General features: G+C 45.1%; 1 protein-coding gene and 1 long non-coding RNA gene across 5 annotated transcripts; one reads left to right on the forward strand and one right to left on the reverse strand.

Moving 5' to 3' along the window:
* The first annotated feature begins 1824 nt into the window (after positions 1-1824).
* On the forward strand, positions 1825-18939 carry LOC121041513 (uncharacterized). Of its 2 annotated transcripts, none has more exons than XR_005795771.1 (4): positions 1825-1999; positions 5649-5732; positions 14480-14567; positions 18862-18939. It is a non-coding gene; the product is annotated as an uncharacterized LOC121041513 (long non-coding RNA). The 2 variants fall into 2 exon arrangements; XR_005795772.1 differs by lacking the exon at positions 18862-18939 and adding an exon at positions 16393-16500.
* Positions 14723-25364, reverse strand: CCDC32 (coiled-coil domain containing 32). 3 transcript variants are annotated; one of them, XM_040492293.1, is made up of 4 exons: positions 25272-25364; positions 23185-23435; positions 18922-19078; positions 14723-15675 (listed from the first exon to the last, which is right to left on the reverse strand). In XM_040492293.1, the coding sequence occupies exons 2-4, from the start codon at positions 23426-23428 to the stop codon at positions 15537-15539; spliced, it is 540 nt and encodes a 179-aa protein (XP_040348227.1). In that variant the 5' UTR covers positions 23429-23435; positions 25272-25364; the 3' UTR covers positions 14723-15536. The 3 variants fall into 3 exon arrangements, with proteins under 3 accessions (XP_040348227.1, XP_040348228.1, XP_040348229.1); XM_040492294.1 differs by having other exon boundaries at positions 23185-23440; positions 25272-25351; XM_040492295.1 differs by lacking the exon at positions 25272-25364 and adding an exon at positions 24727-24844 and having other exon boundaries at positions 23185-23440.

Here is a 25364-nt window from a genome sequence, read left to right on the forward strand (position 1 = left end):
CCCAGTCTCTTCCAGACAGCATACCCTCCAGGGAGGGGGCAGGTGTGGAGACATGTGACTGCTATGATAGTGGTAAGAACAAATTCTAAGGGAAACAGAGTAGCCTGGGTAGATTGAGGATAGCTCTGCTTGTATAGTGGCAATCGAGTCATGTCTTGAAGCAGAACACAGATTCACCAGAAAAGAGCTTTTTGGCAAAGGGAACAGAGCCAGCGAAGGCATGGGCATGAAATAGCAGATGGCCTGTCCTAGCGCAGTGAGCATTCAGATCCAGACGGTGAGGCAGACCTGATGCATAGCTTGAGTGGAGAGAGGAGGGATGGATTCTAGGGGTCACTGGCCTGGTGGGAGCAATTGCCAGTCTGACCCACATTCCCCAGCTTACACCACTTTCAGGTGCACAGATGCTCCCACACTATCAGAATCCATGGGGAGCTGTCCCAGCCCCAGGTGCTGAGCAGGAGAGGGATCCGGGGTGAGTTGAGGGGCTGATGGAGAAAAGCCAGAGCTAGAGGGAAGGGGATTAGGCAGAAGGAAAAGGCCCCATGCTCACACAGGGACGCAACTGCAGCCAGGGGAGAGGGGTGACTGTTGCTAGGCTGGAGCCTGGGCCTCATGTGGGGCGGCGGTCACCCTTTTCCTTCCTGTCCTCTGCCAACTGCTCCAAGAGTCACAGGTACCTGAAGGTCCCCAAAACCTACTCTGTCCCCAGGTAAGGGATAGAAGTATTCAGTGATGATTCTGTAGGGGCAGAACTGAGAGGTTATGTCAACCACTTCCCAAACATGTAAACCTATGAGTCAGAGAAAGAAAGGTTAGCCTCAAAAATGCTGAATCTTCAGTAACATTGTGACCACTTTCAAATATATACAATCAGGACTCATTTCAAATAGCCTTTTGGAAGCATGCTAACTTTTTTTTAAGTAGGCTTCATGCCCAGCACAGAGCTCAATGAAGGGCTTGAACTCACAACTCTGAGATCAAGACCTGAGCTGAGATCAAGAGTCAGACGCTCAATCGACTGAGCCACTCAGGCACCCCAAAGCATGGTAGCTTATGACCACTGGGTTGTGGCCGTCCCCTCTCCTCCCAAGAATCAAAAGACTTCCCCTTTCCTTATCTGAGTGACATGATGAAGTTCTCCAAGGGTATTTTGGGCTGACTGGTGAATAAAAGGAGCCTGGAATGCTGCTGTGTTAAGTCAGCCACCTCTTGGCTGGTGAGTGCCCACTTCATGACTTTCCTGCATGTAGATTTTTCAGTTCACGACAAGCTTCGTTTTCATTCTGAGCTGGTGGTCTTGTTTTCCAAGGCAGTGTTTCCCAAAAGGCTTGAGATCTCTTGCATGGCCACGGCTCAAAAGTTTGGAAATGAGATCCACAGGTAAGCTGTGTTCTCTACGGAGCTAACCTGAGGCTGCCCTGTACCCCTTGCCTCTCCCTTAAGGGGTCGCAGGGTCAACAGGACACCTGTGGACACCTCTTCCCGGTGCCTGTATGTCTGCCCTGTAGGAGAAAGGTGTAAGGAGTGGAACGGGTATATCTGGACGGGGAGGAGGGCTGTGAGTCCAAGCCTCCTTCACACATGGGAAACAAAATATCTGGCTTCCCTTCTTGTGCCCTTGTCAGAGAAGTGGATCTGGGACCCAGCCTCGTCTCTCCCCCCTGACTTGACAGGCATGGGAAGCGACGGTGGAGGGAACTTCAGAGCTGGGGGAAGTAGAGGGAGGATTGCCTTTTATTTTGAGTATCTTTCTTTGGACTTTTGCATTTATAATATTTCTATTTTTGAAAGAATCATTTGGTTCCTTTTTCTTTTAGCATATTTTCTTTAGAGCAACAGAGGCTTTTGCAATATGGAAAAAGTGACATTTGATCTGAAGGAGTGTGGAGGGGAGCTCTGAGTGTGGGGGACTGACCTTTACTAACCACCTACCCAGAGCGGAGGCTGGAGAAGCGCGAGCTGAGCCTGCAGCAGTGATGTCTGGTGCCCTCCACAGGTCAGTTCACAATGGGAGTCTCGGTGACGACCCGGAGCTGTGTGTGCGTGCCTGTGCTCGCCCCGCTCTCCAGCGGATTCTCTGGATGGCTCTGGCTAACGCGTCTGTCCACGCGCTCTGTTGCCAGCTGTCCCCGTTCTCTCTTCCTCTCTCCCTCTCTCCTTTCAGCCCAGCCTGGAAGCCCCAGGGCTGGGCCAGAGGGAAGCAGTTGTTGCTGCTTTTCCCCAGCTCCCGCTCAAACGTGACACCACAGAAAGGTCAAGCCCACGTGGTTCTGCACGTCCCCTGCCTGGCCCGCCCTGGCTGTTACCATGACGACTCCTGGGCTGGAAATGTCCTTAGCCACCTCTGCTCAGCATGTTGGGTGGCTGTCCCAGGCTCCGTTCTCAGAAAAGCCACTCCAGCCAGCTGTTCTGGAGTTATAGGTCTTCTGGAAATATGGACAGACAGATATAGAAAAACAGATCAAGTCACAGGCACACACACACCGACAGAGACAAAGAGAAATAAGGCACATTTAGGGACCCAGAGAATGTGAAGAGGCAAAAAAGTGAGATGGTGACAGGGTCTCAGTGATGCAGGACTGAGGGATGATGAACAAAGCACAGCAGAGTCTGAGACAGAAACAAGAAAAGAGACAAAGAGAGGCACAGGGGACTCATGACAACAAGGATGAGAGAAGCCCCCACTGAAGAGTAATGGAGATGGCCTGAGGGAGGCAGAGAGAGGAAAGGGGACAGTTGTGACAGGAGTTGGCCCACACTGTCTTGCTCCCATCCCAGTAAAGTGCCTTGTCCTGAGCCGGGCTCAGATCCAGTATTTGTCTCACCTCCCCAAGGTCTCAGGTGGGATCTCAGGTGATTTGCTGGCCGGGCTCTTTCTCTGGCTGGGTCACATTTGCCATCCATTTGCCTTGCCCTAAAGCTAACAATGGTGAAGTTGAACCCCACCCCAGCACACACCCACACCCAGCCCCTCCTTGCCTTAGGGAGGCCCTTGGTTCCATTTCACCCCAAACTCACCACAAATACCTACAGCTCAGCCTCCTTTCTCCCAGGTGGTGGAATGGGTATTAGAGCACTGAGTAGGATGGTAAGAAATGAGGCAAAATTAGGGAGTTTGAGTATGACCATCAGAGGTGACGTAGCCCCTGGGCGGGGGGCAGTTAACTAATATGAAGGAGGAGAGAAGGGGTGACCGGAAAGACTGAGTACCAGTCGGGAATGCAGGGGTAAGAGGGTGAGAGGAATAGGGGAGGGGAGTGTTTGGAGTGCTCACCCAGGAGGCCAGAGGAGCACTAACTAGAGTCACAGACCAACTAGGATTGGTCCTCCAGGGCTGGCCAGGAATTTTGCCTCCAACATTAGGTCATTAATTTCCTATCTTAGAAGTGTCTCTAAGGCTTTGAGTGAGGTCTCTCAGGGTCTGTGAATTCTCAGTCATTCTTAGCCTTTTCTTCTTAAGAAATAATAGCCCATAAGCAGAGGAAACTTGGAGCCCATCCAGCCTCCAACCAGTTCTGTCCTTGACCATTGTAGAATGAACAGTACAACCAGTATCCCTAATGTCACCATGTTCCAGGCTCACATGTGGGTGTAGAATAGAACAGGTGGCAGCCTAGAGAGCCTAGTGCCTTGGTAGCCTCAGAGCAGACAGCCCAGTGAGGAAACTTGGCCCAGAAGGGAGACTTCAGCTCAACATAGCTGTGGGTGGACATCAGATAAGGCTATGCTGAATTAGCCAACTTGGAGAACTCCTTGGGCCACAGAAGCTAGAATGTGAAAATCAAAGGTCCCATGCTGTCCCTGGAAGATAGGTCCCGGACTGAATGGGAAAGGGACTGTGGCAGATGTTGTTGATGCCCTACCCCACATCCCTTCAGCCCACCTCTATGTCCAACTGAGGCTGTGATGGACAGTTCCAGGACATGTTCACAGTTTCCCATTTATGATATAATGACTTGTAAGAAATGTATATTTAGTCATTCAGATGACCAAAGTATCTTTCTCAGATATATTTGGTCTTCATCCACAGTTCCTGAAAATACTTCACAGCCATAAAGGTGAAAAGGGTGTCTTGTAATTACTGAAGTTGACTTATAGACTCCACCCAAAGGCAGCGGCTGGTTTCCAGGAGGAACAACTTTGTGATTAGAGTGTTGGAACTTTCAGTCCTACTCCCACCTCCACCCCAACCTCTGGGGAGGGGAGACTCTAGACTGAATCAGCCAATGGCCAACGACTCAGTCAATCATGACTATGCAATGAAACCTCCATAATAACCCAAAAGGACTGAGTTGGGAGAGCTTTGGAATTGGTGAACACATGAAGATTATGGAGAATGGTGTGCTTGGAGAGGGCATGGAAGCTTTGTGCCCTTTCCTCATACCTCACCTTATGTATCTCTTCATCTGACTGTTGACTATCACATCCTTTAATAAACTGATAAATAAATGTTGTTTCCCTGAGTTCTGTGAGCCCCCCTAGTAAATTAATTGAACCTAAGGAAGAGGTAGTTGAAACCTCCAATCTGTAGCCAGTTGGTCAGAAGAACAAATAACAGCCTGAGGACTGGCATCTGAAATAGGGGGTGGGAGGCAATTTTGTGGGACTGAACCCTTAACTTGTGAATCTGATGCCATCTCCAGGAAGATAGTGTCCGAAATGAGTTGAATTCTTGGACACCCTGCTGATGTATGAGAATTGCTTGGTGCTGTGTGTGTGAGAACCCGACCCACCCCCATTGGAATTGGGTCCAGGAATCCTAATAGACCATCCTTCTCCTTCTCTGTGGGAGGCTTTTCTCAGCCTCTGCAGGGCAGCCTAGAAGTAGTAGGAGATTAACACTCCCAAAAGACAAACCTCAACCACTGAGGGATGGGGACTGATGGAATTATAGCCATATTTCCCCATCGCTCAGTGGGGGATATTCTGAGCCGTGATCTTTTATGCGCCTCAGAGTGATCCCAGAGGGACTGAGCCCTAACTACCCACAAGGAACCACTCACTAGACCCTTCACCATCTCATTCTCTTTGCTCCATTATTCTTGCCTACCCCCTAAAATAACCTGTCTACATCCAAGACCTTGTCTGATAGTATGTGTTCAGAAGACATAAAATAGCACAAGGGCTGTCTTTCTGTGATCTTCCCTGCCAAAACGTCTGTCCCACATGGCTGGGCTAAGATAAGAATTGTTGGAGAGCTCTGCCTCTGACTGATTGTTGGTAAGTGATCAGATGTTTGTTGGAAGAGGTCATTATCATCTAAGGAGGTCATTTCATCTAAAGAGCTCAACATCTCCTCCTCCAAGATTTTGCGGAGTCCAGGGCTGACTTATGAGCAGCAAGCACCTGTAGATCTCTGATGGACAACCATAGACTTTCATAACTGGAAAGGACCTTAGGGGTCACCTGATCCAACTTTCTATGAAATAAAGGAATCCCTTTACAATATCTCTGATGCCTGATTGAACATATATTATTGGACAGCTATTAGAAAGTTTACCTTACACTGAATTGTGATTGCTCTCCCTGAAACTTACCCCCAGTGGTCCTAGTTTGTCCTTTGTGTGTCAGTGTTTCATTTTTCTGCTCAAGACTCCTCCAAATATTTTAAGGCTAACCATGTTTATCATATCTTTTCTTTCCAGGCCAAATTTTATTGCCTTGACCTTTCTTCAAATGAGATGATCTTCTGGGCCTCCTTACTCTGGACCCCTACTCCAGGCAGCACTGTGAGTTTGTCAGTGTTCCTCTTTCATAGTGCCCAAATGATACTTCAGAGTCGTATGGCCGGTGCAGAATTTATTTTTATACTATTATAGCCCTAAGTACATTTCCACTATTGATTCCTAGAATTATAAACTTTGGCAGGTACACAACACTACTGACTCAACTGAACTGTAAAGACATTGAACATCTGTTGTTTTGGTTTCTCAGCATCCCTTTTGCTTTTCTTCAGGTAACAGCAACTCTCTCTCTTGCTTCCCATTTTCAAATGGTTCTGGTGGGATTGCCAACCACGGTACCCTGTGCCTCTAGCCATAGGTTTTGGCTCATGACCTAGGCTCAGCCAATGAAAGCCAGTCCTTTCCCTGCTCACAGCAATTGGTTTGATGATTAGCATGTGACTCAGGCCAGGCCAATCAGAATCCTTCCCTGGGATTTATTATATGGAGTTGGAAGGGCTGGATTTGCTAAGCTGGGATGATGTAAAGAACTCCCAGGTCTATATCTGCTATACCTACAAACAAAGAAATAGAGAAGTTAAGAGTGAAAGAAAGAAGAGATTGAAGATATTACTTGAGTATTTGGATCCAGATGACCTTGAGGCCAGCCCTACTTCTGTCCTTATTAATCAATGTCCCTTTATAGTTTAATCTAGATTGAGTCTGTCTTCTGTTACTAGAACAAACTAATACACAGTTCTTTTTGTGTCCTCTAATTGTGTAGTTACTTTTTAAGTCCTAAACGAAGGGCTTCATATTTATCCTTATTAGATTTCATGCTTTGTCCCATCATTTCAGTCTACAAAAATTTAGAGTCTGATTCTGTTGGTCAGTCAATTACCTATCCTCTCACTTTTGGTAAGGGTGTCTTCTATGCACTTATCCAAATCATTAATAAAAATGTTCAGCTCAGCAGAGTGAGGAGGAAGAAGAAGAAGGAGGAGGAGGAGGGGAGGAGGGGGAGGAGGAGGTAAGGGAGAAGGGGGAGAAGAAGAAGAAAAGGAAACAAACAAGATATGAGCATCATGTCAGTTTATTAGTCAATGAGTACAATTTTTAGATGGTTTTTCAAACAACTAAGAATTTACACTACTGTACTCTAATCCAACCTACACCTTCCATCCTGTCTCCCAGATCTCATGATTTAGTTGACCAGATGCTCTGCTGAAGGCTATGCTGCACCTTGGCATTCTGCAGAGATACCAGGGGCACCTGGGTAGCTCAGTTGGTTAAGTGGCCGACTTTGGCTCAGGTTGTGATCTCGCGGTTCATGAGTTCAAGCCCCACATCCAGCTCTGTGCTGACAGCTCAGAGCCTGGAGCCTGCTTTGGATTCTGTGTCTCCCTCTCTCTCTTCCCCTCTCCCACTCATTCTCTCTCTCTCTCTCTCTCTCTCTCTCTCTCTCTCTCTCTCTCTCAAAATAATAGATAATCTCATCCAAAAAGGACATAAGATAAAAAACCAAAAGTGGTCTTTATTTATTTATTTATTTATTTTAGAGAGAGAAAGGGCATGTGAGAGGGGGAGAGAGAGAGGAAGAGAATCGCAAGCAGGCTCTACGCTCAGTGTGGAGCCCAATGTGGGGCTTGATCCCACAACCCTGGGATCACAACCTGAGCCAAAATCAAGAGTCAGATGCTCAACTGATGGAGCCACCCAGGCTCCCTGGTTCTATTCTTTAAAATACTCAAAACTCAGGGTGCCTGTCTGGCTCAGTAGATAGAGCCTGCAACTCTTGATCTCAGGGTCATGAGTTCAAGCCTCATGTTGGGCATGGAGCCTATTTAAAAAATAATACTAATAAATACAATACAATAAAGGAAAAAATAAAATGATGATACACTCTCAGTAACCCATCTCCTTACCTGTGCACACATGCATGCCCACATAGGTACCATCCCTCTTACCTATCTCCGCCTCCTCCCTCCCTGCTTATCTGCAAAATAACTGATTTTTTTTAAAGTGGATCAGCATGAAGGGAGCAAAGAGTCTGTCTGTTTGGGAAGAGAAAAACTTTACTTCCGAACAATCTGTGACCTGTAGCACCTGGGAAAAGGAGGTGGGGAGAATGCCAGGAGATGAGTATATCTCAGCCACACATTGACTCACGGTGGGAAGTACCACCGCTTAAGATGGCCTCCAGCTGGAGGGTGGGGCCTCAAGGAGCAGAGACCCACCCACCTGTCGCTCCAGTGGAGCCTATAGGAGGCAGTGTGGTGCATCCAAGGAGCACAGGCTTCGGAGAGCTAAGCCAGGCTAGAAATTCCACACCCAGCAACACCACTTGCTAGCCACCCCACACTCCCTCGTGCCAAACCCAGGTGTCAGGCTCCACTCCTACTCTCTCACACTTCATTCCACTAGGATACTGAGTTCCAGTGGTTCTTCCCCTCCAAATGCTTCCTTTATCCACTTCTCTCTAGGCTCAGAGCCACATCCTCGTTTGCGTTACTATCATCTCGTCAAATATTTCTTCTGCACCATTTGCTCTTTCTGGGACTCAGATTACACGTATATCAGACTGATTGATATTTTCCCACAGATCTTAGAAGCTTGGTTTTCTTTTTTTACTCCCACTCCTTTTTGCCCCTCTTTGTGTTTCAGCTTGGATGGTTTCTACTGACCTCTCTCAAGTTCATTGGTTTGTTTGTTTGTTTGTTTGTTTGTTTTTCCTCAGCTGTACCTACTATGGAAAAACTTGTTGAAGGAATTCATCTCTGGTATCATGTTTTTTATTTCTAGCATTTTTTTTTAAGTAGGCTCCGTGCCCAACATGGAACTTGAACTCACGACCCTAGGATCAAGAGTAGGATGCTATACTGACTGAGCCATCCAGGAGTGCCTATTTCTAGCATTTGCATTGGACTTTCTCATAGTTTCTGTGTCTCTGCCAAGACTCCCTAAATGTTCGTGCAAGTTGTCCACCCTTTCCCACTAGACCTTTTCACATATTAGTTATTATTATTTTAAAGTCCCTATCTGGTAACTCCAAAATCTGTGTCATCTGTGAATCTGGTTCTGTTGATTTCTGTAACTTTTTTTTTTTTTTTGAGAGAGAGAAAGAGAAAGAGCAAGCAGGGGAGGGGCAGAGACAGAGGGAGAGAGAGAGAATCCCAAGCAGGGAGGCTCTGCACAGCCAGCGCAGAGCCCCACGTGGGGCTCAAATTCATGAACCATGAGATCATGGCCTGAGCCAAAATCAAGAGTCGGGCGCTTAACAGACTGAGCCACCCAGGTGCCCTGATTTCTGTAACTTTTGACGATGGATTTTTATTTTTCTTCTTTTTCATATGCGTCATAAATTTTTATTGAATGCCCATCGCATGTAAACAGTAGAGACTGAGGTAAATGGTATTTATGTCTGGAAGTGGCCATGCCTCTTCTGTTGGTCTGAGGGTTGAGTCTGTTTAGTTCGGGGTCAGGCAGGGTTTGGGCTATGTTGTTCCCACCATTACCTTAGTGCATCACAGACTTTGAATCCCTCTAGTAGTGGGCTGCTTAGAGTGTGGACTGGTGTGTCAGAGGATTTTTCTGGGTTCCTGCTCCACGGACCTCAACCATCCCTGCATGCCTGCCCTACACCAGCAGTGGAGTGCTCTTGCTTGTCGTGTGGAGCCAGGCTCCTGGAGGGGTAAGACACGCAGTGGGGGTGGGTTGAGGGGGTGCGTCTCTGTTATCCTGGTTCAGCTTTAGTCTCAGGCACATCCCAAGGTCAGGAGTGAGGCTTTCTCATTATTTCTGCCCCTGTTCCCTCAGAAAGCCAAATTCTGCCTTACTATCTGCAGTTGGTTTTTGTGGCCAGTTTCTTGCCCGCTCCCCCAACAGAGCAGACCCTTGCTTGAATCCTCAGCCCTATAGTTGCCCGCTTCTCCCTTTGGGATAGAGGGATTTTGCTTCCATTCTTCCTCACCAGAGCAGTGGATTTTTTGCCTGTGGCAAAGAAGGACAGAAATGTTTTTACTCCTCACCCCAAAGCAGGTGAGTTTTGCTTTCATTACTCCCCCTAAAGCAAGAATCTGTTGCCCCTTCCTTAGCAGCTTAAGGCTTTTGCTTAAGAGAGGGATTCTGGAAGCAGCTGAGGCTTTTTGCCTTTGCCAAGCAGCTGCCTTAATCAACTTCTTCATGCTTGCGCCACCAGGGAGGAAAGCCCTCTCCCATTTCCTGCCCAGCTCCCAGTTTTTCTCTGAACCTCCGGGGAGGCCTCTGGAAAAACACTGTGAGTACAAACTCTCCTGTGTCTGGAATAGTCTCCAGCTATTCTAAACTGACACACTAGCCCATGTGTAGCCTTTTAGCTTTTGTTAAAGTTTTTGTTGATTTCTTCTTACCCACTTGTATGATGGCCACCTCTTTCTTCCGTGCTCTGCTAAAGTTGAGACTGTTCACGTGTGTCTCTCTCTCCTTGAAGAGGCTTTATTTCACTGTCTTGTGACCTCAGCTTCCTGCAGACTCAAGAAAAGCTACGGTTTTGTAGATAATTTGGCTATTTCTCATCCCCGGGCAGGGGAGTGGCATTTTCTTGCAGGATTCTCTACCCTAAGTGGAGATGAAAGTCCTCAGGTCAGTCATCTTTTTCTTAGACAACCGCAGTCACCTCACAGCTGGCCCCTGCATCCAATTTTGCTCCTCTCCATACTGCATCCAGAATTAAGTATTAAAATTCTGTAACCATTAGAAACTAAAAGGGACTGAAAAATAAAATACCTGAAATTAGCTACATAAAACCCGAAACGTAGGTCATGGTGTGCCAGTTACCTATTGTCGTGTAACAAACCAGCTCCAAACCCAATGGCTTAAACCACGGCATTTATTTTGTTCATAAGTCTGCAGGGCTTCTCAGGGACAGCTTGTCTCTGTTCCACCTGGTGTCAACTGGGGTAGCTTGAAGGCTGGGGTCTGAAATCATCTTAATCTCTCACATGTCTGATGCCTGGGTGGGAAGATTCATGCTGGGGGCTAAACTGCTGAGAGCCAGCCCCTCTGTCTCTCCATGGCGTTTCTATAGTATGGTGTCCTCAAGGTTGCCAGACATCTTCTATGTTGGCTCAGAACTACCAAGGAACATGTTGAGAGAGAGAGAGGAGTGCTTTCATGACCTAGCCTCAGAAGTCACATTCTTTGTGCTGTACTCGATTAGCAAGGCACTTACATAGTCATACCCAGGTTCAAGGGGAGGGAGTGCTGACCCAACATCCCAAGAGAGCCATGTCCCCATCATACTTTAAGATGAAAGGGTGGGACGTGCTATGTTGATATGGCCACCTCTGAGGTCTGCCAACCATGATTCTATTTGTTCTGTAATCGTGAAACAATAGCTTCAAAGAAATCAAGCTAGAAAATAAAAATAAGACCACAAGCCATCAATTGCATTATTTCATATAGACATATCATTGCCAAGTGTGAATCTGTGCTCCCCTAATCAGTATAATCATGTCATACCCATGGCAACCATAGCTTGCATCTTTCTAGATGCAAATCTGATCCTGTCACTACCCCTCTTAAAATGACCCATTATCTCCTTGTCCCCACAATAAAACCCAAGCTCCTTAACATGGCTTAGGAAGCCCTTCATACCTGGCCTTGTTTATTAATTTCCCAACCTCACCTTTGGATGTTTCTTCCTTTGTCCTTCATGCTCCAGCTACACTGAACTACTTTCTGGTCTCCAAACTTTCTTTGGCCTTTAGGCCAATGTACATGCTGTTTTCCTCTTCTGGGACTTTTCTCTGTCCCCACGTTCTTCTCCCTCTATTTTCATGGTCTGACTGCTACTCAGTTTTCTGGACTCGGCTTCCCTAACACAGCCTCTCTCCTACTTCCCACCCTGACCGGCCTAGGGTTCTCCTATCTTCTTCCCCATGCTCTAAAGCTCCCTGTGCTTATGTCTTGACTCCGCAGCACCAGTGATGACAGCACTAATTAGCTAGGCCATCTCTCTCCTTGCATCATTGTGTGGGAAGATGTGGTTTCGCTTTATTCACCACCATGCACAGTGCAGGGTCTCAACAAATATTGGCTAGGTGAATGAATCCGTGCCTGAAATAACCCACTTCTGGGTTCAAGTAAACAACTCTCCCACAGACCTAAGATTGCTATGGCAGTGTCCTGTCTTGAATCTTATAACTCAAGTAGGGACAAAGCTGGCTGGGATGGTTTGGAATTTTCAGGAAAATATTGCCTGTTTCATGTGGCTGGAGCTTTTCTTAATCTCGGGGAGCCACTCCAAGGCAGGGCCAGGGAGTGGCCCCAGGGCGTTTTCCCTTTTCCAGCAACAGTCCTGGTGGGCAGGCCTGCCTGGGAGAGGCACACCTCAGCAACAGCTGGCGGGATGTTTGTTTACTTGCTGTCCCTACATCCAGAGCCTATTTCTGGAACAGGTACTGGATGCAAGCCTGTGCCATTCCAGCCCTGATCCTACCAAAGCCCTGGGTGATGAGCGTGCCATGTGGCAGGAGAGAACAGTGTGGCAGTCACTTACCTTTCCTCCCTGGCTGTAACCCAACCTTCTTTGGGTATGCCACATCATTTCTGCTTTGCCCTATTGGCAAAAGTTGTCCTCCCTTGGCTCTGTGGTTTAGCATTAAATATTGCTCCATTTGCTCTGTTTCACTTAGGGAGCCCTCTCAACTCAAATCTGATTTGAGGAAGTGCTAACTGGAGTTCCTTGGAAATTTCCAGGGTCAAAGAAAAAAGATCAGCGTTTCTGGCCAGTAGAATTTTTCCTACACTTAGTCCAATTTCTGAAAGAGAATTGGAATATAAAGAGATCATTTGACTTGTGATCACACAGTAAGCCACAAGGCAGATAAAGATAGCACCCGAGACTCTTAGATTCAAATTTAGTACCATTTTAATAGTCTAAGTTAAGTCTATATTAAAAAACTAGCTTCGGAAGCTAGTATCAAATTTGGTTTCGCTATGGGGTGCCTGGCTGGCTCAGTTGGAGGAGCGTCCTCAGTTGGAGGATGAACTTGGGTTTGTGGGTTTGAGCCCCACATAGGCTGTAGAGATTACAAATAAATAAAAACTTAAATTTTTTGGTAAATTGTGCTTCACTTGTTTTAAGAGCCATCACTCAAGTTGTCACCTCTAAACCATAGTTGTGGGGCACCTGGGTGGCTCAGCTGGTTGAGAGCCCAACTTTGGCTCAGGTTGTAATCTCATGGCTCCTGAGTTTAAGCCCTGCATTGGGCTCACTGCTGTCAGCGAGGAGCCCACCTTGGATCCTTGGCCCCTCCCCCGCTTGTGCTTTCATTCTTTCAAAAATAAAATTAAAAAAAAACAAAAAAGAAGAAGAAAAGAAACCATAGTTGCAACTCGCTGAACTCCCTTCTGTGGAAATCTGCCTCTATTAAAGAGTTAAGTGAGGGGCGCCTGGGTGGCTCAGCTGGTTAAGTGACTGACTTCAGCTCAGGTCATGATCTCATGGTTCGTGGGTTTGAGCCCCTTGTCAGGCTCTGTGCTAAATGCTTGCTCGGAGCCTGGAGCCTGCTTCAGATTCTGTGTCTCCTTCTCTCTCTGCCCCTTCCCCGCTTGTGCTCTGTCTCTCAAAAATAAATAAATGTAAAAAAAATTTTTAAAGAGTAAAGTGAGCAGGTAGCTGAAGATCTAGGACTTTCATCCCATACCTCACCCAGATTTTCACGTGAGGCTAAAAGCCTTCCAGTCCTGCAGTTCCTCTAACTCCACTTCAGTTCCTCTAACTCAATTTCCCACCTTCTCATACTAAAATTTCTGTTTCTTAGGAAATGGGAGGTAGGGAAAAGGCAAAGCTAGAATCTTCACTGAACTATAAAAACACTATTTTCTGGTGCAGATACATTCTCTGTCTGATTGACTGCTCTTTAGGAGGGTGTTTTGGGACCTTATTGCTTTTTTCTTAAATTGTTGTTACTTGAGAAAGAGTCATTTTTGTTTATCATGAAGGGAAAAGAAAACTCAGTCTTTAAAAAAAAAAAAAAAAATCTATCCAATGAGAGCCATCAGATGGCCCCGTAGGAAGTGTGGTCCAGCACCTGAACCCCAGGCAGAGACAGAAACTTGCAAGCTCAGTCCAGGGCCAGATGACTGTTAAGTGTCTGCCTTCCCCAAAGTGTTTGGGGACCACAGACAGTCGCTCTCTATGTCAAAGGTATCCTACTATTAAAAAGCAGTAGAGGAAAAAATAAAAAAAAATTAAAAAAAAAATAAAAGTAAAAAGCAGTAGAGGGCACCTGGGTGGCTTAGTCGGTTAAGCGTCCAACTTTGGCTCAGGTCATGAGCTCACAGTTCTTGAGTTCTAGCCCCACATCGGGCTCTGCGCTGACAGCTCTGAGCCTGCTTCAGATTCTCTGTCTCCCTCTCTCTCTGCCCCTCCCCTGCTCACGCTCTCTCTCTCTCAAAAATAAGTAAACATTTTTTAAAAAGCAGTAGGAATAAAGCTAATACCATTAGTCAAATTTTTCTTTTTATTTTTAGGGGGGGGGAGTGGGGCAGAGAGACACCTAGGGCTTGATCCCACCACCCTGGGATCACAGCCTGAGCCCAAATTAAGAGACAGACACTCAACCAACTGGGCCACCCAGGTGCCCCCATTATCAATTTTAAAGAAGGAAAATATATCTGGAAATTGCCACCTCCCCCTAAATTCATATAATTCAGCAAATACATGGAATTATCTGGTTGATTCCCATCCTTTGACAGTGCAAATACTTGATTTAGATATGACCACATGTTCTCTGAAGATTTTTATGGTCACTCTGTTCCATCATTAGGGATTTGAAACCTGTTACCCGGGAAGAAGCTCCATGGAGTCAGAGCTGCAGAAATCTGGCCACAGAATCCCACCCTAAGAGCACCGAGGTGAGGTTTGGCTTGTCAGAGGGCTCATGTCAAAAATAGAAGGCTGCAAAGTTTCTCAGGTCTCCTGCATTGTCAAATACTTGTCTTTACCTCCCCACTAACTGGGAGCATCTCTCTGGGGGAGAAGCAGTTCAAGAGCACCACACACACAGCTATTCTCATCAGAAAAGCTTTATGTAGACAACACGGACTGAACATGAACACTATAAACAGGGAAGCACAGGCTCAGCCAGGAAAGCTGCCGCAAGAAGCTTGGAACTATTCAGAAGGGGTGTCAAATACCAACACCAAATTTACAAGTCTAATTTGAAGCTTGGCCCTTTTTAAGTGCAAGAGGAAGTTAGGGGAGAAACCATGCATGAAATAAAAAAATATACATATACACACAAACACTCAAGTTGTCACACTGTTGTCCCTTTTCTCCACAAGGAACAAATCAGACAAAGGAAAAGTGCGGCCTCTTTTCCTAAAGTCTCTGTATTTATTACAAACTTAGAGGAGCCCCACATGGGGTGTGGATCCAAGGAGGCAGATTTGATTCTCCTTGGCCTCACTTACCACTGACAATTAACCAAAGAAATACTTGGGATACAGGCAGGAACATCCAGAAGAGGCAAGCAAAAATATGGCTCACTGAGCTTATATATTCTACACAAGGATATCAGTTTCTCCAAATACTTTCATACTTGCTCCTTCACTAGATTCTTAGCAGACTTCTCACCTGTAGCAACAGGGCTCAGGCAAGGTGTGAGACACAGAGGAAAGCGGTATTTTGATCCAGCATGTGCTGGGTCAGTCACTTTATCCAGGACAGTCACACATGCCAGCCCCAAGCCAGTCCTCAGGGGCCCACAGCTGTTTGCTTTGTTGAGTGGGAGCGTGGGCTACCCTCCCTCCTTAGATTTCTCCTTGCTGCTCCGCTGTTCCCTCTGGACCCAAGACAGCTGCTTGGGCATGCTTGTGTGCAATTTACTGTTCCGCGGCTGCTGGCTGGTCCCCGGCCACTGGCTTCTCAACCTGGGACTCTGGAGGAATCAGATACTGGACCTCCTCTGTACTGATGGCTACTTTATCTGGCTGGAGCCACCTCTTGAAATGTTCCAAGGTGCTAGGAGAAAGCAGGAGAAAAGGGTGGCCGCATCAGACCTGGCTGATTAATCACTTAATGATTATCTCAGTTACTCAAATGCTGCCTTCCCGCCCACCACCAATTTCTTCCTACAATTGTTTTTCACTGCTAACGGGGAGAACGCCCCGATCTTCCTCTGACAGCTGTGCATCCTGGCAGCTCGGCGGCATAATTTACCCCCTAGTGGGCACTTTGGCTATAAGCAGCACCAGGCCCCTTCAAATGCAGAGCCTCAGAAGGCTTGACGAGAATAGCTGAAGAGCTTATGTCTCAGTCCTGTCTTTTCTTCCTCAAAACTGGAGTGGAGAGAAACTGTCAGAGGGAGGAAACGTTCAAATAAATACCAAACTATTAGTGGAGCATCTTGAAATCTCCTATACCTGAGGCAGTCTGAGACTCGATTATACTTACAGCACTTAGTTGCACTAAGCACCATTTTTGTGGGTTTTTTGTTTGTTTATTTCATCCTATAGCAAGTCCTCAAGATGGAAACATCTGCACAGCAATTTCTCCCACAAAGAAATAGCCACTATGCCAGAGGGCTCTTTTTTCCTTTGCATCTGTGCAGAGAGGGGAAGTGCCCCCTCCCACCTTCCTTAATTACCCAAGATCCTCCACTCTAAAGCTTATTAGATACTCATGGTAAACTACAAATGACCACAAATAATATAAACCTTATTCTATGCTCTTAAATAGCCCAAAGTCTCGAGCCCAGAAGTAAAGCCATCACCAGCAGATTTGAGACACCTAAAATGGGGGAATCCTGGTGTAGACAATAGGATTTCTCAGCCCATTACTCCTGCGCCAAAAGCATGCCATGATGAGGGTCACCTACCTGGCCTTCACGTACATGAAGAACCACACAATTCCACTACAAAATGGCCTCTGTTTAAATCATAAATGTTGAAGTCTGCAAATAAATGCAAATCTATTTCTGGTGTGCTTGTTCTAACACTGATAGAAAGATGTGTTCCCACAGATGGAGCTTGGGAACAAGTGCCCACAGCTCAGGGGACTAAGGTACTCCAGGGGCCTTTAATCTTCATCTACAACACTTTTCATAGAATTGTTTCAACTGCTTCTATAGAAAAGGGAACATCAGGGGCGCCTGGGTGGTGCAGTCGGTCGAGCGTCCGACTTCAGCCAGGTCACGATCTCGCGATCCGTGAGTTCGAGCCCCGCGTCAGGCTCCGGGCTGATGGCTCAGAGCCTGGAGCCTGTTTCCGATTCTGTGTCTCCCTCTCTCTCTGCTCCTCCCCCGTTCATGCTCTGTCTCTCTCTGTCCCAAAAATAAATAAACGTTGAAAAAAAAAATTAAAAAAAAAAAAAAAAGGGAACATCATATCATTTTAGGTATTGATAAACACACAGAAACATGACCTTGAGCCTTGGTGCTGATCTGATTTCAGAGAAAAAGAATTCCTACTTGAGAATCACATAGAAAATTTTGTCTTTTCTTCTCAGAATTGGAGAGGAGGCAAACATTCAAGGGGAGCAAGAATCAAATACCAAGTTATTAGTGTGTTGGGAATGTGTACATCTTCAAGTCTTTTGTGTTTGGGGCAGTTGAAGGCTCAACGGGATTGAGTCTTTAGAGACAGAAAAATGCAACATGTGTTTTATTTTCTGAACCCTCAGAGGGTAGGTAGTTGGCCTGACTTTAGATGCCACATGATTTCTGAACAATCTAAGGGCACGCTAATGCAATATTTAAGATAATGTAAGTAAAAGCACTTTGCAAATTAAAAAGCAAAATGTAGGGGCGCCTGGGTGGCTCAGCTGGTTAAGCATCTGATTTCAGATCAAGTCATGATCTTACAGCTCATGAGTTTATCGGGCTACTCGTTAACAGTGAGGAGCCTGCTTGGGATTCTCTCTCTCTCTCTGTCTCTGTCACTCTGTCTCTCTGCCCTTTCCATGCTCTCCCTCTCTCTCTCTCTCTCTCTCTCAAAAATAAATAAACAAACTTAGAACAAAAAGTAAAATGTAACTATCAAGTTTTATTTCCCTACTGTCCATGATTTCAGCAGCCATAGCTTCATCTGACATCATGGGGCTTTTTAAAATCAATGTTAATGGTATGTTGCAAACTTAGGTCATGTTTCCCTAAAACCTTTTGTTTCAAATTTGGGTTTTTACTTCCCTCACCAATTTTTTTGAATAATTTCTTACTGAACTTTAAAATTCCATCAAGACCAATGATAATAGCTAACACTTATATAGTACTTACCAGGGGCCAGGTGTGTTCTAAGCACTTTATACACAGTAACTCATTTAACCCTCATAACAACCCAAGAGGTAAGAGTTACTATTCCTGGAAAGCATATTACTATTACATATTCCTGTTACTATTCCTGCTCTGTAAAGCAGGAAACTGAGGCACACACAGGTTACTTCCTTAAGGACACAGAGCCAGTAAGTGGCAGAGCGACTCTCCCGGGTGTTGGGCACCATGCAGCTCTTTGTGGCAGGATGCCGTCTCCTCCTCTCTGCATCCATCACCCCCTGAAGATACTGTTCAAGTCCTGCCTTCTTCTCTGGCACAAACACCAGAGCCCACAGGGAGCTCAGTGGTCTCTCAACTCCCAAAGCATGCTCTGTCACTTCCACTCACCCGGCTCTTTTCTTATGCTGCCTTATTTTGTTAGGTTCATCTTTATGTGTATTTGTCATCTCTCTCCAAATAGTTGTGGGGACCAAAGGAAAAAAAAGGGATCTCTAAAATTTCTTTACATCTCCCCTCTGCCCCAGCACCCCCAGCCCCATAGCATCAAGCACAGTGCCTTCACACAGTAGATGCTTAGGAAATTCATGCTATATAAATTCAGTCTATACAAATTTGAATGCCTACAAGGTGATAGAAACTCTGTAAGGCAATAGGGAGTTACAGGTAAGATACTGTTCCAGTTGATAATTGGTTACTACTTTCTCAAGTACATTGTATACTTGGAAAAGAAGACAATGCTTTATCCTCAATTCTGTCCAATCTGTGATCAAGATGTAGGTGGGGTATTTGCTTTTTTGCAAAAATACTATCAAAAATCTGCTACTGGACCAAGAGCAAAGAGAGCAACCTTAAAAAAGGATGAGTTTTGAGCTCAGAAAAGCTGATGTTGATATTAACCAATATCTCGACTCAAATGTCACTCTCCCTGAATTCTTTAGAGAAAGAGAAATGCCCTCAGTGAAATACTGTCACCTGGAACTGGACTGAGAACCAATTACCTCTCATCAGAATCAAATCCATCCACAAAGAACTCTGATGCTAGCTTCTCCTGGAGGAATCGATCCCAGCATTCCTTCTTGGCTTGGGCCAAGGTTCGAAGCATGTCCTTAGAAGTTACTTCCTGATTTAAACCTTTGATTCTTCTCAGTTTCTTCTCTAAAAACAGATGAGGAGAAGTTAACAAGGAAAGTGAGTATAAAATGAAACGAAATCTAAAATGCAACATGACAACTTAAAAATTCTCTCACTGATGAGTATATTCACACTCCCTGCAAAAGAGCTCATTTTTTCTGAGGACATGTACAGGGAAATGTACATTTTTCTTTTTCCTTCACAATGTCTTAACTCTGGATTGTATCAAAGAAACATTTAACCCCAGAAAGGGAAAAAGCCATAGGCTCTCATAAATAAATCAGTGGCATGTCTTCTTTGAAATCACAGAAGCCAGCAGGTATCTCTCTAAGGAATTACTTGTTTTCCCTGGCTTGACATGTGTCAACTCCTTGAATACAGTCTCTCTGAGGAGTAAGTGGTTTTTCTTTTTGTTTCAATGACATGAAGTAGTTTCCAAACCTCAGGAGAAAGAATTAGAGAAAATAATGAAAGATCCAATGGTTCATTAGACACTAAAATTGGCTTGATGGGAACTCAATAATCAGAGACCTTGAAGATCTCTATGTGTGATTAAATTCTTCATAAAAGAAAATCTCCCAACGTTTTTTACAGTTACTCAACTTGTGGCCTGGATGTTGGGACCTTATAAAAACAAACATCTTCTAATTCCAATGAATGGTCTACATGGCTTCCTGATGATAGATGTTTACTTATTCTTCTGTGCATTTTAAGTGTAATTGTTGAACAACTGAAGAACAGAAGGAACAGTATCACCATTTGCCTTCTGCCTTAATTCAGTCTTGCCTTCAACTATAATAAATGTGTCAATGATGGCCTTTTGGAGGGGGGAGTGGGGAATAATATCAAGCCCAGACCCAAACAGAAACTTTATGATTTGCAATCCTGTTTTCATTTCTTCTTTTTAAAATTTTATTTATTTATTTTAAATAATCTCTACACCCAATGTGGGGCTTGAAATTATAACCCCGAGATCAAGAGTTACATATTCCTCCGACTAAGCTAGTCTGGAGCCCCCTGTTTTCACTTTTTTTTTTAATGTTTACTTATTTATTTTGAAAGAGAGAGAGAGAGAGAGAGAGAGAGAGAGCAGGGCAGGGGCAGGGAGAGAGAGGGAGACAGAATCCCAGGCAGGCTCAGCTCAGAGCCTGATGCAGGGCTCTATCTCACAAACTGTGAGATCGTGACCTGAGCTGAAATCAAGAGTTGGTCACTTAACCAACTGAACCACCCAGGCACCTCTGTTTTCATTTCTAAACAGGCCACATCATCTGCCATCCACAGATCAAAGCAATAACCACCTTTTGTTGCTGAAAGTTGCCACCAAGAGCTCGCCCATGTAAAAAACCCGCAATTGATAAAAGTTAAATATTTGAGGAGTTTTTGCCTCCTTGAGGATGTGAAAAGAATTATGTAGATCTCACACTGAGCTGGCTAAGTTTTTTTTTTAATACTTTTAAAAAAAATATTTATTTTTGAGAGAGAGAGAGACAGACAGACAGACAGGGTGTGAGTGGGGGAGGGGCACAGAGAGAGGGAGACACAGATTCCGAAGCAGGCTCCAGGTTCTGAGCTGTCTGTACAGAGCCCGACGTGGGGCTCAAAGTCACAAACCATGAGATCATGAACTGAGCTGTAGTCAGTCGCTTAACTGACTGAGCCACCCAGGCGCCCCATGAGCTGGCTAAGGTTTTATAATTGGTGCTCTTAGTGGATTCTTTTTGATATAGGTTTATTTGGCAATAAAAACAATGTATTATCTGGCCTTGGTTCTCAAGGTGGAAGGTACTCTTTTGAGGTGGCAAAGTCTTCCCCTCTCTGAGTGTGCTGAGTCCCTAATCGGTTGTGATCTAAGTTGGGCAGGTAGAAATAGATACCACTGCATACTCCAAGTCTGCCTGCCAATGTCTCCCAGACTGTGCCATAGGCACAGAAATGGCTCCTGTCTTCCTCAGAGAATGAAATTTTAATCATCTTTTTTTTTTTTCAAGATTTTATTTTTAAGTATTCTCTACACTCAACATGGGGCCCAAACTTACAATCCCCCAGATCAAAAGTCCTATGCTCTACCGACTGAGCCAGCCAGGAACCCTTTAATCATCTTCTTAACTGATTTTAGAAAAGATCAGTGGAGTTTTAACTTCCAAAACCAGTCTTGACCAATCAAATCATCACCAAATCCATTAAAGTTTCTTACATCTCCTGGGCACAGAGTACCAACAAGCTGCAGGATGTGGTTCTCCAGCTTTCTCAGATGATTGCTTCTTCTCCTTATCATCGTTCTGACTACCACTGAACAGAATTGTGTGGGACACCTAGGTGGCTCAGTTAAGCATCTGACTCTTGATTTCAGCTCAGGCCACGATAGTTCGTGAGTTTGAGTCCAACATCAGGTGAGCTCGAGTCTGGCTTTGGGTAAAACATGAGCCCGGGTGAGCCCCTTTCTCTCTCCCTCTCTCTTTGCCCCTGATAGGATTCTCCCTCTCCTTCTCTCTCTCTGCCCTCACTCACTTGTGCCCTCTATCTCAAAAAAAAAAAAAAAAAAAAAAGAACACAATTGTCAACAACGTTGGCCAGGGCTGCAGGCTGCAAGTATTACTATCCTAACGTTGGTGGCTTCCCGATAAATTTCACATTACACCCTTATATTTCTCATTATCCATCATTCCTCTTGTGTTTCTCTCATATCTTTTTCTTACAGATCCTGTAAACTCTATTCTGACTCTTCTTTCTGTCCTTCCTCAAAAGCTTCTTCCTGAATTGCCTTTCCTTTCTTAAATAATTATTCCTAGGTTTGGTTTTGTGACACAAAGATGAATCTCATGGGTGTTTAATAATAAAAGGATACCACAATTCTAAAGCAGTCACTGCCCTAGACTGATATTTTTCTTTCCCCTTGCATGGGACAATCTGAATCTCTTTCCTGTATTTGGAGTCTCTCTAAATATTAATACTTAAGGCCACAGGACACAAGATGTATTCAGGAAATATTTTCAAAATTAAACAACTAACAAGAGGTAGACTGAATTTTATGTCAACATGGTCCCATTCCAACAATCAACCTATTTAATACAACAGTTTTTTAGTACAACAATTTTTCAATATAATAGTTTCATCAGAAATCCAAATGCAGCTCTGGGGCCATGCCCTTTTCTTTCAGGATGGCATAATGTTTGACACTTTTGAGTTATCTGAACATATGGGCCACCAATAGTAGGCAAGAGGATTGTACAGAATGGCAAGAAATGAAGCAGAATTCAGATGATACAGTCAGAGGCAGGAGGTAACAAAGACAGTTTTAAGGGATATACAAGGAAAAGGGTGCTCCTTCCCAACAACCAACCTGAAACCCCCTAGGATTATACCTGACAAATACATGTGGCGAGGACTAAAAATAATACTAATTAAGGGGGCCACTGGGTGACAACACGGAGCCTGCTTGGGATTCTCTCTCTCCTCTTTCTCTGTCCCTCCTCCTACTCACACTGTCTCTCTCTCTCAAAAATAAATAAACATTAAAAAATTATGATAATGGGCACCTGGGTGGGTCAGTTGGTTAAGCGACTTCGGCTCAGGTCACGATCTCACGGTTTGTGAGTTTGAGTTCCAGATAGGGCTGTGTGCTGATGGCTCAGAGCCTGGAGCTTGCTTCAGATTCTCTCTCTCTCTCTCTCTCTCTCTCTCTCTGCCCCTCCCCTACTCACACTCTGTGTGTCTCTCTCTCTCAAAAGTAAACATAAAAATAAATAAAAATAAATAAAATAATAATACAAAATGATAATAATAATAATTAAGATTAGAAACCAGGTTTGAGGGGCGCCTGGGTGGCTCACTCAGTTAAAACATCTGACTTCGGTTCATGTCAGGATCTCACAGTCTGTGAGTTCAAGCCCGAGCCCCATGTCGGGATCTGTGCTGACAGCCCAGAGTCAGGAGTCTGGTTCAGATTCTGTGTCTCCCTCTCTCTCTCTGCCCCTCCCCCGCTCTCGCTCTGTCTCCCTCTCTTTCTCAAAAATAAATACGCATTAAAAAAATACATGTTAAAAAAACAGGTTTGATGTAACTTTAACATGCTTCCTTAAAACCACCAGCTTATGATTAAAAACATAAAAGAAAGTAATTTAACTCACCTAGAGATGCTAAATACACTTCTGAATCCTGCAAGGGAGCCCAAGGCTTTGTAGCTGGCTGATCAGCAAAATCTGGGGCCTCCCTCTGGCCTGTGCCTGCAGGGTAAGAATCCATAAAGGAGTCTGAAAAGGCATTGTTGGCACCATCTTCTTGATCAGGATTTGGCAGACAGGAACAGATTTCAGCCCAAAGATCAGGGCCAGATTTTGTAGCTGTAGACTCAACGCTCTCAAACATTTTCATTTGGAATCTGAGCTGGAAAAACAGAACTGTAAGGACTGGCTCTAAGGATACAGCGTTAAGTATGCAGTACTGAGATATTTGTTTACCTACTGAAGGAAGGTAATAGGCTTTTAAGAAGTTTCTCTAAACTTAAAATGTCTTTTATTAAATTCCTATGTTATAGATATAAAGATGACAAAAGGGCAGTTGGGTTCCTCTTCTGGCTCGGCATTCCAGTTGTTTTCATAATAAAGTTTGTTTTTAAAAATGAAATTTCTCAAGCCAGACACAAAAGGACAAATATCAAATGATTCCACTTGTAAGAAGTACCTAGTGCAGTCAAATCCATAGAGACAGAAAATAGAATGGTGGTGGCCAGGGGGTTGGGGGAGGGGGAAATGGGAGTTACGTTTAATGGGTACAGAGTTTCAGTGGGAAGTTCTAGAGACGGATAATCATGATGGTTGCACACCCATGTGAGTGCCACTGAATTGTACATCTAAAAATGGTTAAAATGAGGGGCGCCTGGGTGGCTCAGTCAGTGGAGTGTCTGGCTCTTCGTTTCGGCTCAAATCCCTGATCCCAGAGTCATGGGATCAAGCCCCCCATTGGGCTCAGAGCTGACAGCACAAAGCCTGCTTGGAATTCTCTCTCCCTCTGCCCCTCTCCCCCACTCACACTCTCTAAAAATAAAAATTCACAAATTTTAGAGGCACTGGGTGGCTCACTCAGTTAAGGGTCCAACTCTTGATTTCAGCTCAGGTCACCGTCTCACAGTCGTGGGATTGAGCCCCAAGTCGGGCTCCACTCTGAGCATGGAGACTATTTGGTCTCTCTCCCTCCTCCCCTCTCACTCTCCCTCTCCCTAAATAAGTAAATAAATAATTTTTTTTAATTAATTTTTTTAAACAGTTAAAATGGGCCCTTTTACATTATGTGTGTTTTAACACACACATACGCACACACACAAAGAAATGTCTAGGACATTTCCAGTGGAGACAAATATTCTGCACTTTGCTCCAAAGATCTCCAAACTGCAACCACTCTGTCCTCAGCCAATTAAATTCTGTTTTCAATAGGACATGAACCAAAGGCCTTGCACAGTTCCATAGACATGAGGATAATAAAAATGCTGTTTGGAAAATACTGTCAGAGAGTAATGTCATATGCAAAGCCCCATGTGCTCATTACAGGTAGAAGCTGGACTATATACCTTATTTTATAAGTTCTTATTTTAATAGAAACACTGGAAGAGGCATTTCCATCACTTCACAGATGAAGAAACTGAGGATCAGAAGGGTAACAAAAGTCTAGGGTACCTTACTGACATCTATGGTGATTCCTTGATTGGAAACCACACCTCTGCCGCTCCAAAATCCATGTTCTTACCCAATACCTCGCTGCTGGGGCTTTCATAACTATCTAGTCTTACAGCCTGGGCTGACACCCTCCTTCAGGAAGGACCTTTGAGATTAGGAAGGTTGCCTGGGGTAAGGTCTGAATAATTCCAGGATAGAGCCCAGCCAGCGCAAGGGCCCAGAAGTAAAAGGGGCAGAAATGTCACAGAGGCTCTGGATGAATTGATGCCGGGGTCCCAGTGAACCTCCACTCCCATCCCGAAGTCGCTTGAACCCACCCAAACCAAAACTTTGCTCGCACCGGAGCCCCAGTCCTACCCCCTTCTCTCTAGGAAGTCCAGAACAGAGCCGGCAATGCCAGTGTCCAGACCCGGGCCTCCGTCACTCTGACCTCAAGAACTGGCTGGGCAATACGAGTCAGGCCCCGAAGCTCCTCTGTGGTATCCCGGGATAGGACCCGGACCGAGGATCTAAAACTGTAGGTACCCCTGCCCCTCTTCACCTACCGCAACCGCCTGCCCAGCAGCCCACAAACGCTCGGCTCAGTTCCGTCGCTGAAGGCTGTGAAGAAATGGGGGGGGTGGAGTCTCCGAGTGATG

Source organism: Herpailurus yagouaroundi, unplaced genomic scaffold (genome assembly GCF_014898765.1).
Source record: "Herpailurus yagouaroundi ecotype Mexico unplaced genomic scaffold, PumYag 184, whole genome shotgun sequence".
NCBI lineage: Eukaryota > Metazoa > Chordata > Mammalia > Carnivora > Felidae > Herpailurus > Herpailurus yagouaroundi.

Bases quoted from the DNA above. Each gene is read 5' to 3' on its own strand.
- CCDC32 (XM_040492293.1), bottom strand. From the start codon at position 23,428: ATGAAAATGTTTGAGAGCGTTGAGTCTACAGCTACAAAATCTGGCCCT. The intron at 19,079-23,184 runs GTGAGTTAAATT...ATCTGTTTTTAG, and splicing joins AGTGTATTTAGCATCTCTAG to AGAAGAAACTGAGAAGAATC. The intron at 15,676-18,921 runs GTAATTGGTTCT...GCTTTCTCCTAG, and splicing joins GGATTTGATTCTGATGAGAG to CACCTTGGAACATTTCAAGA.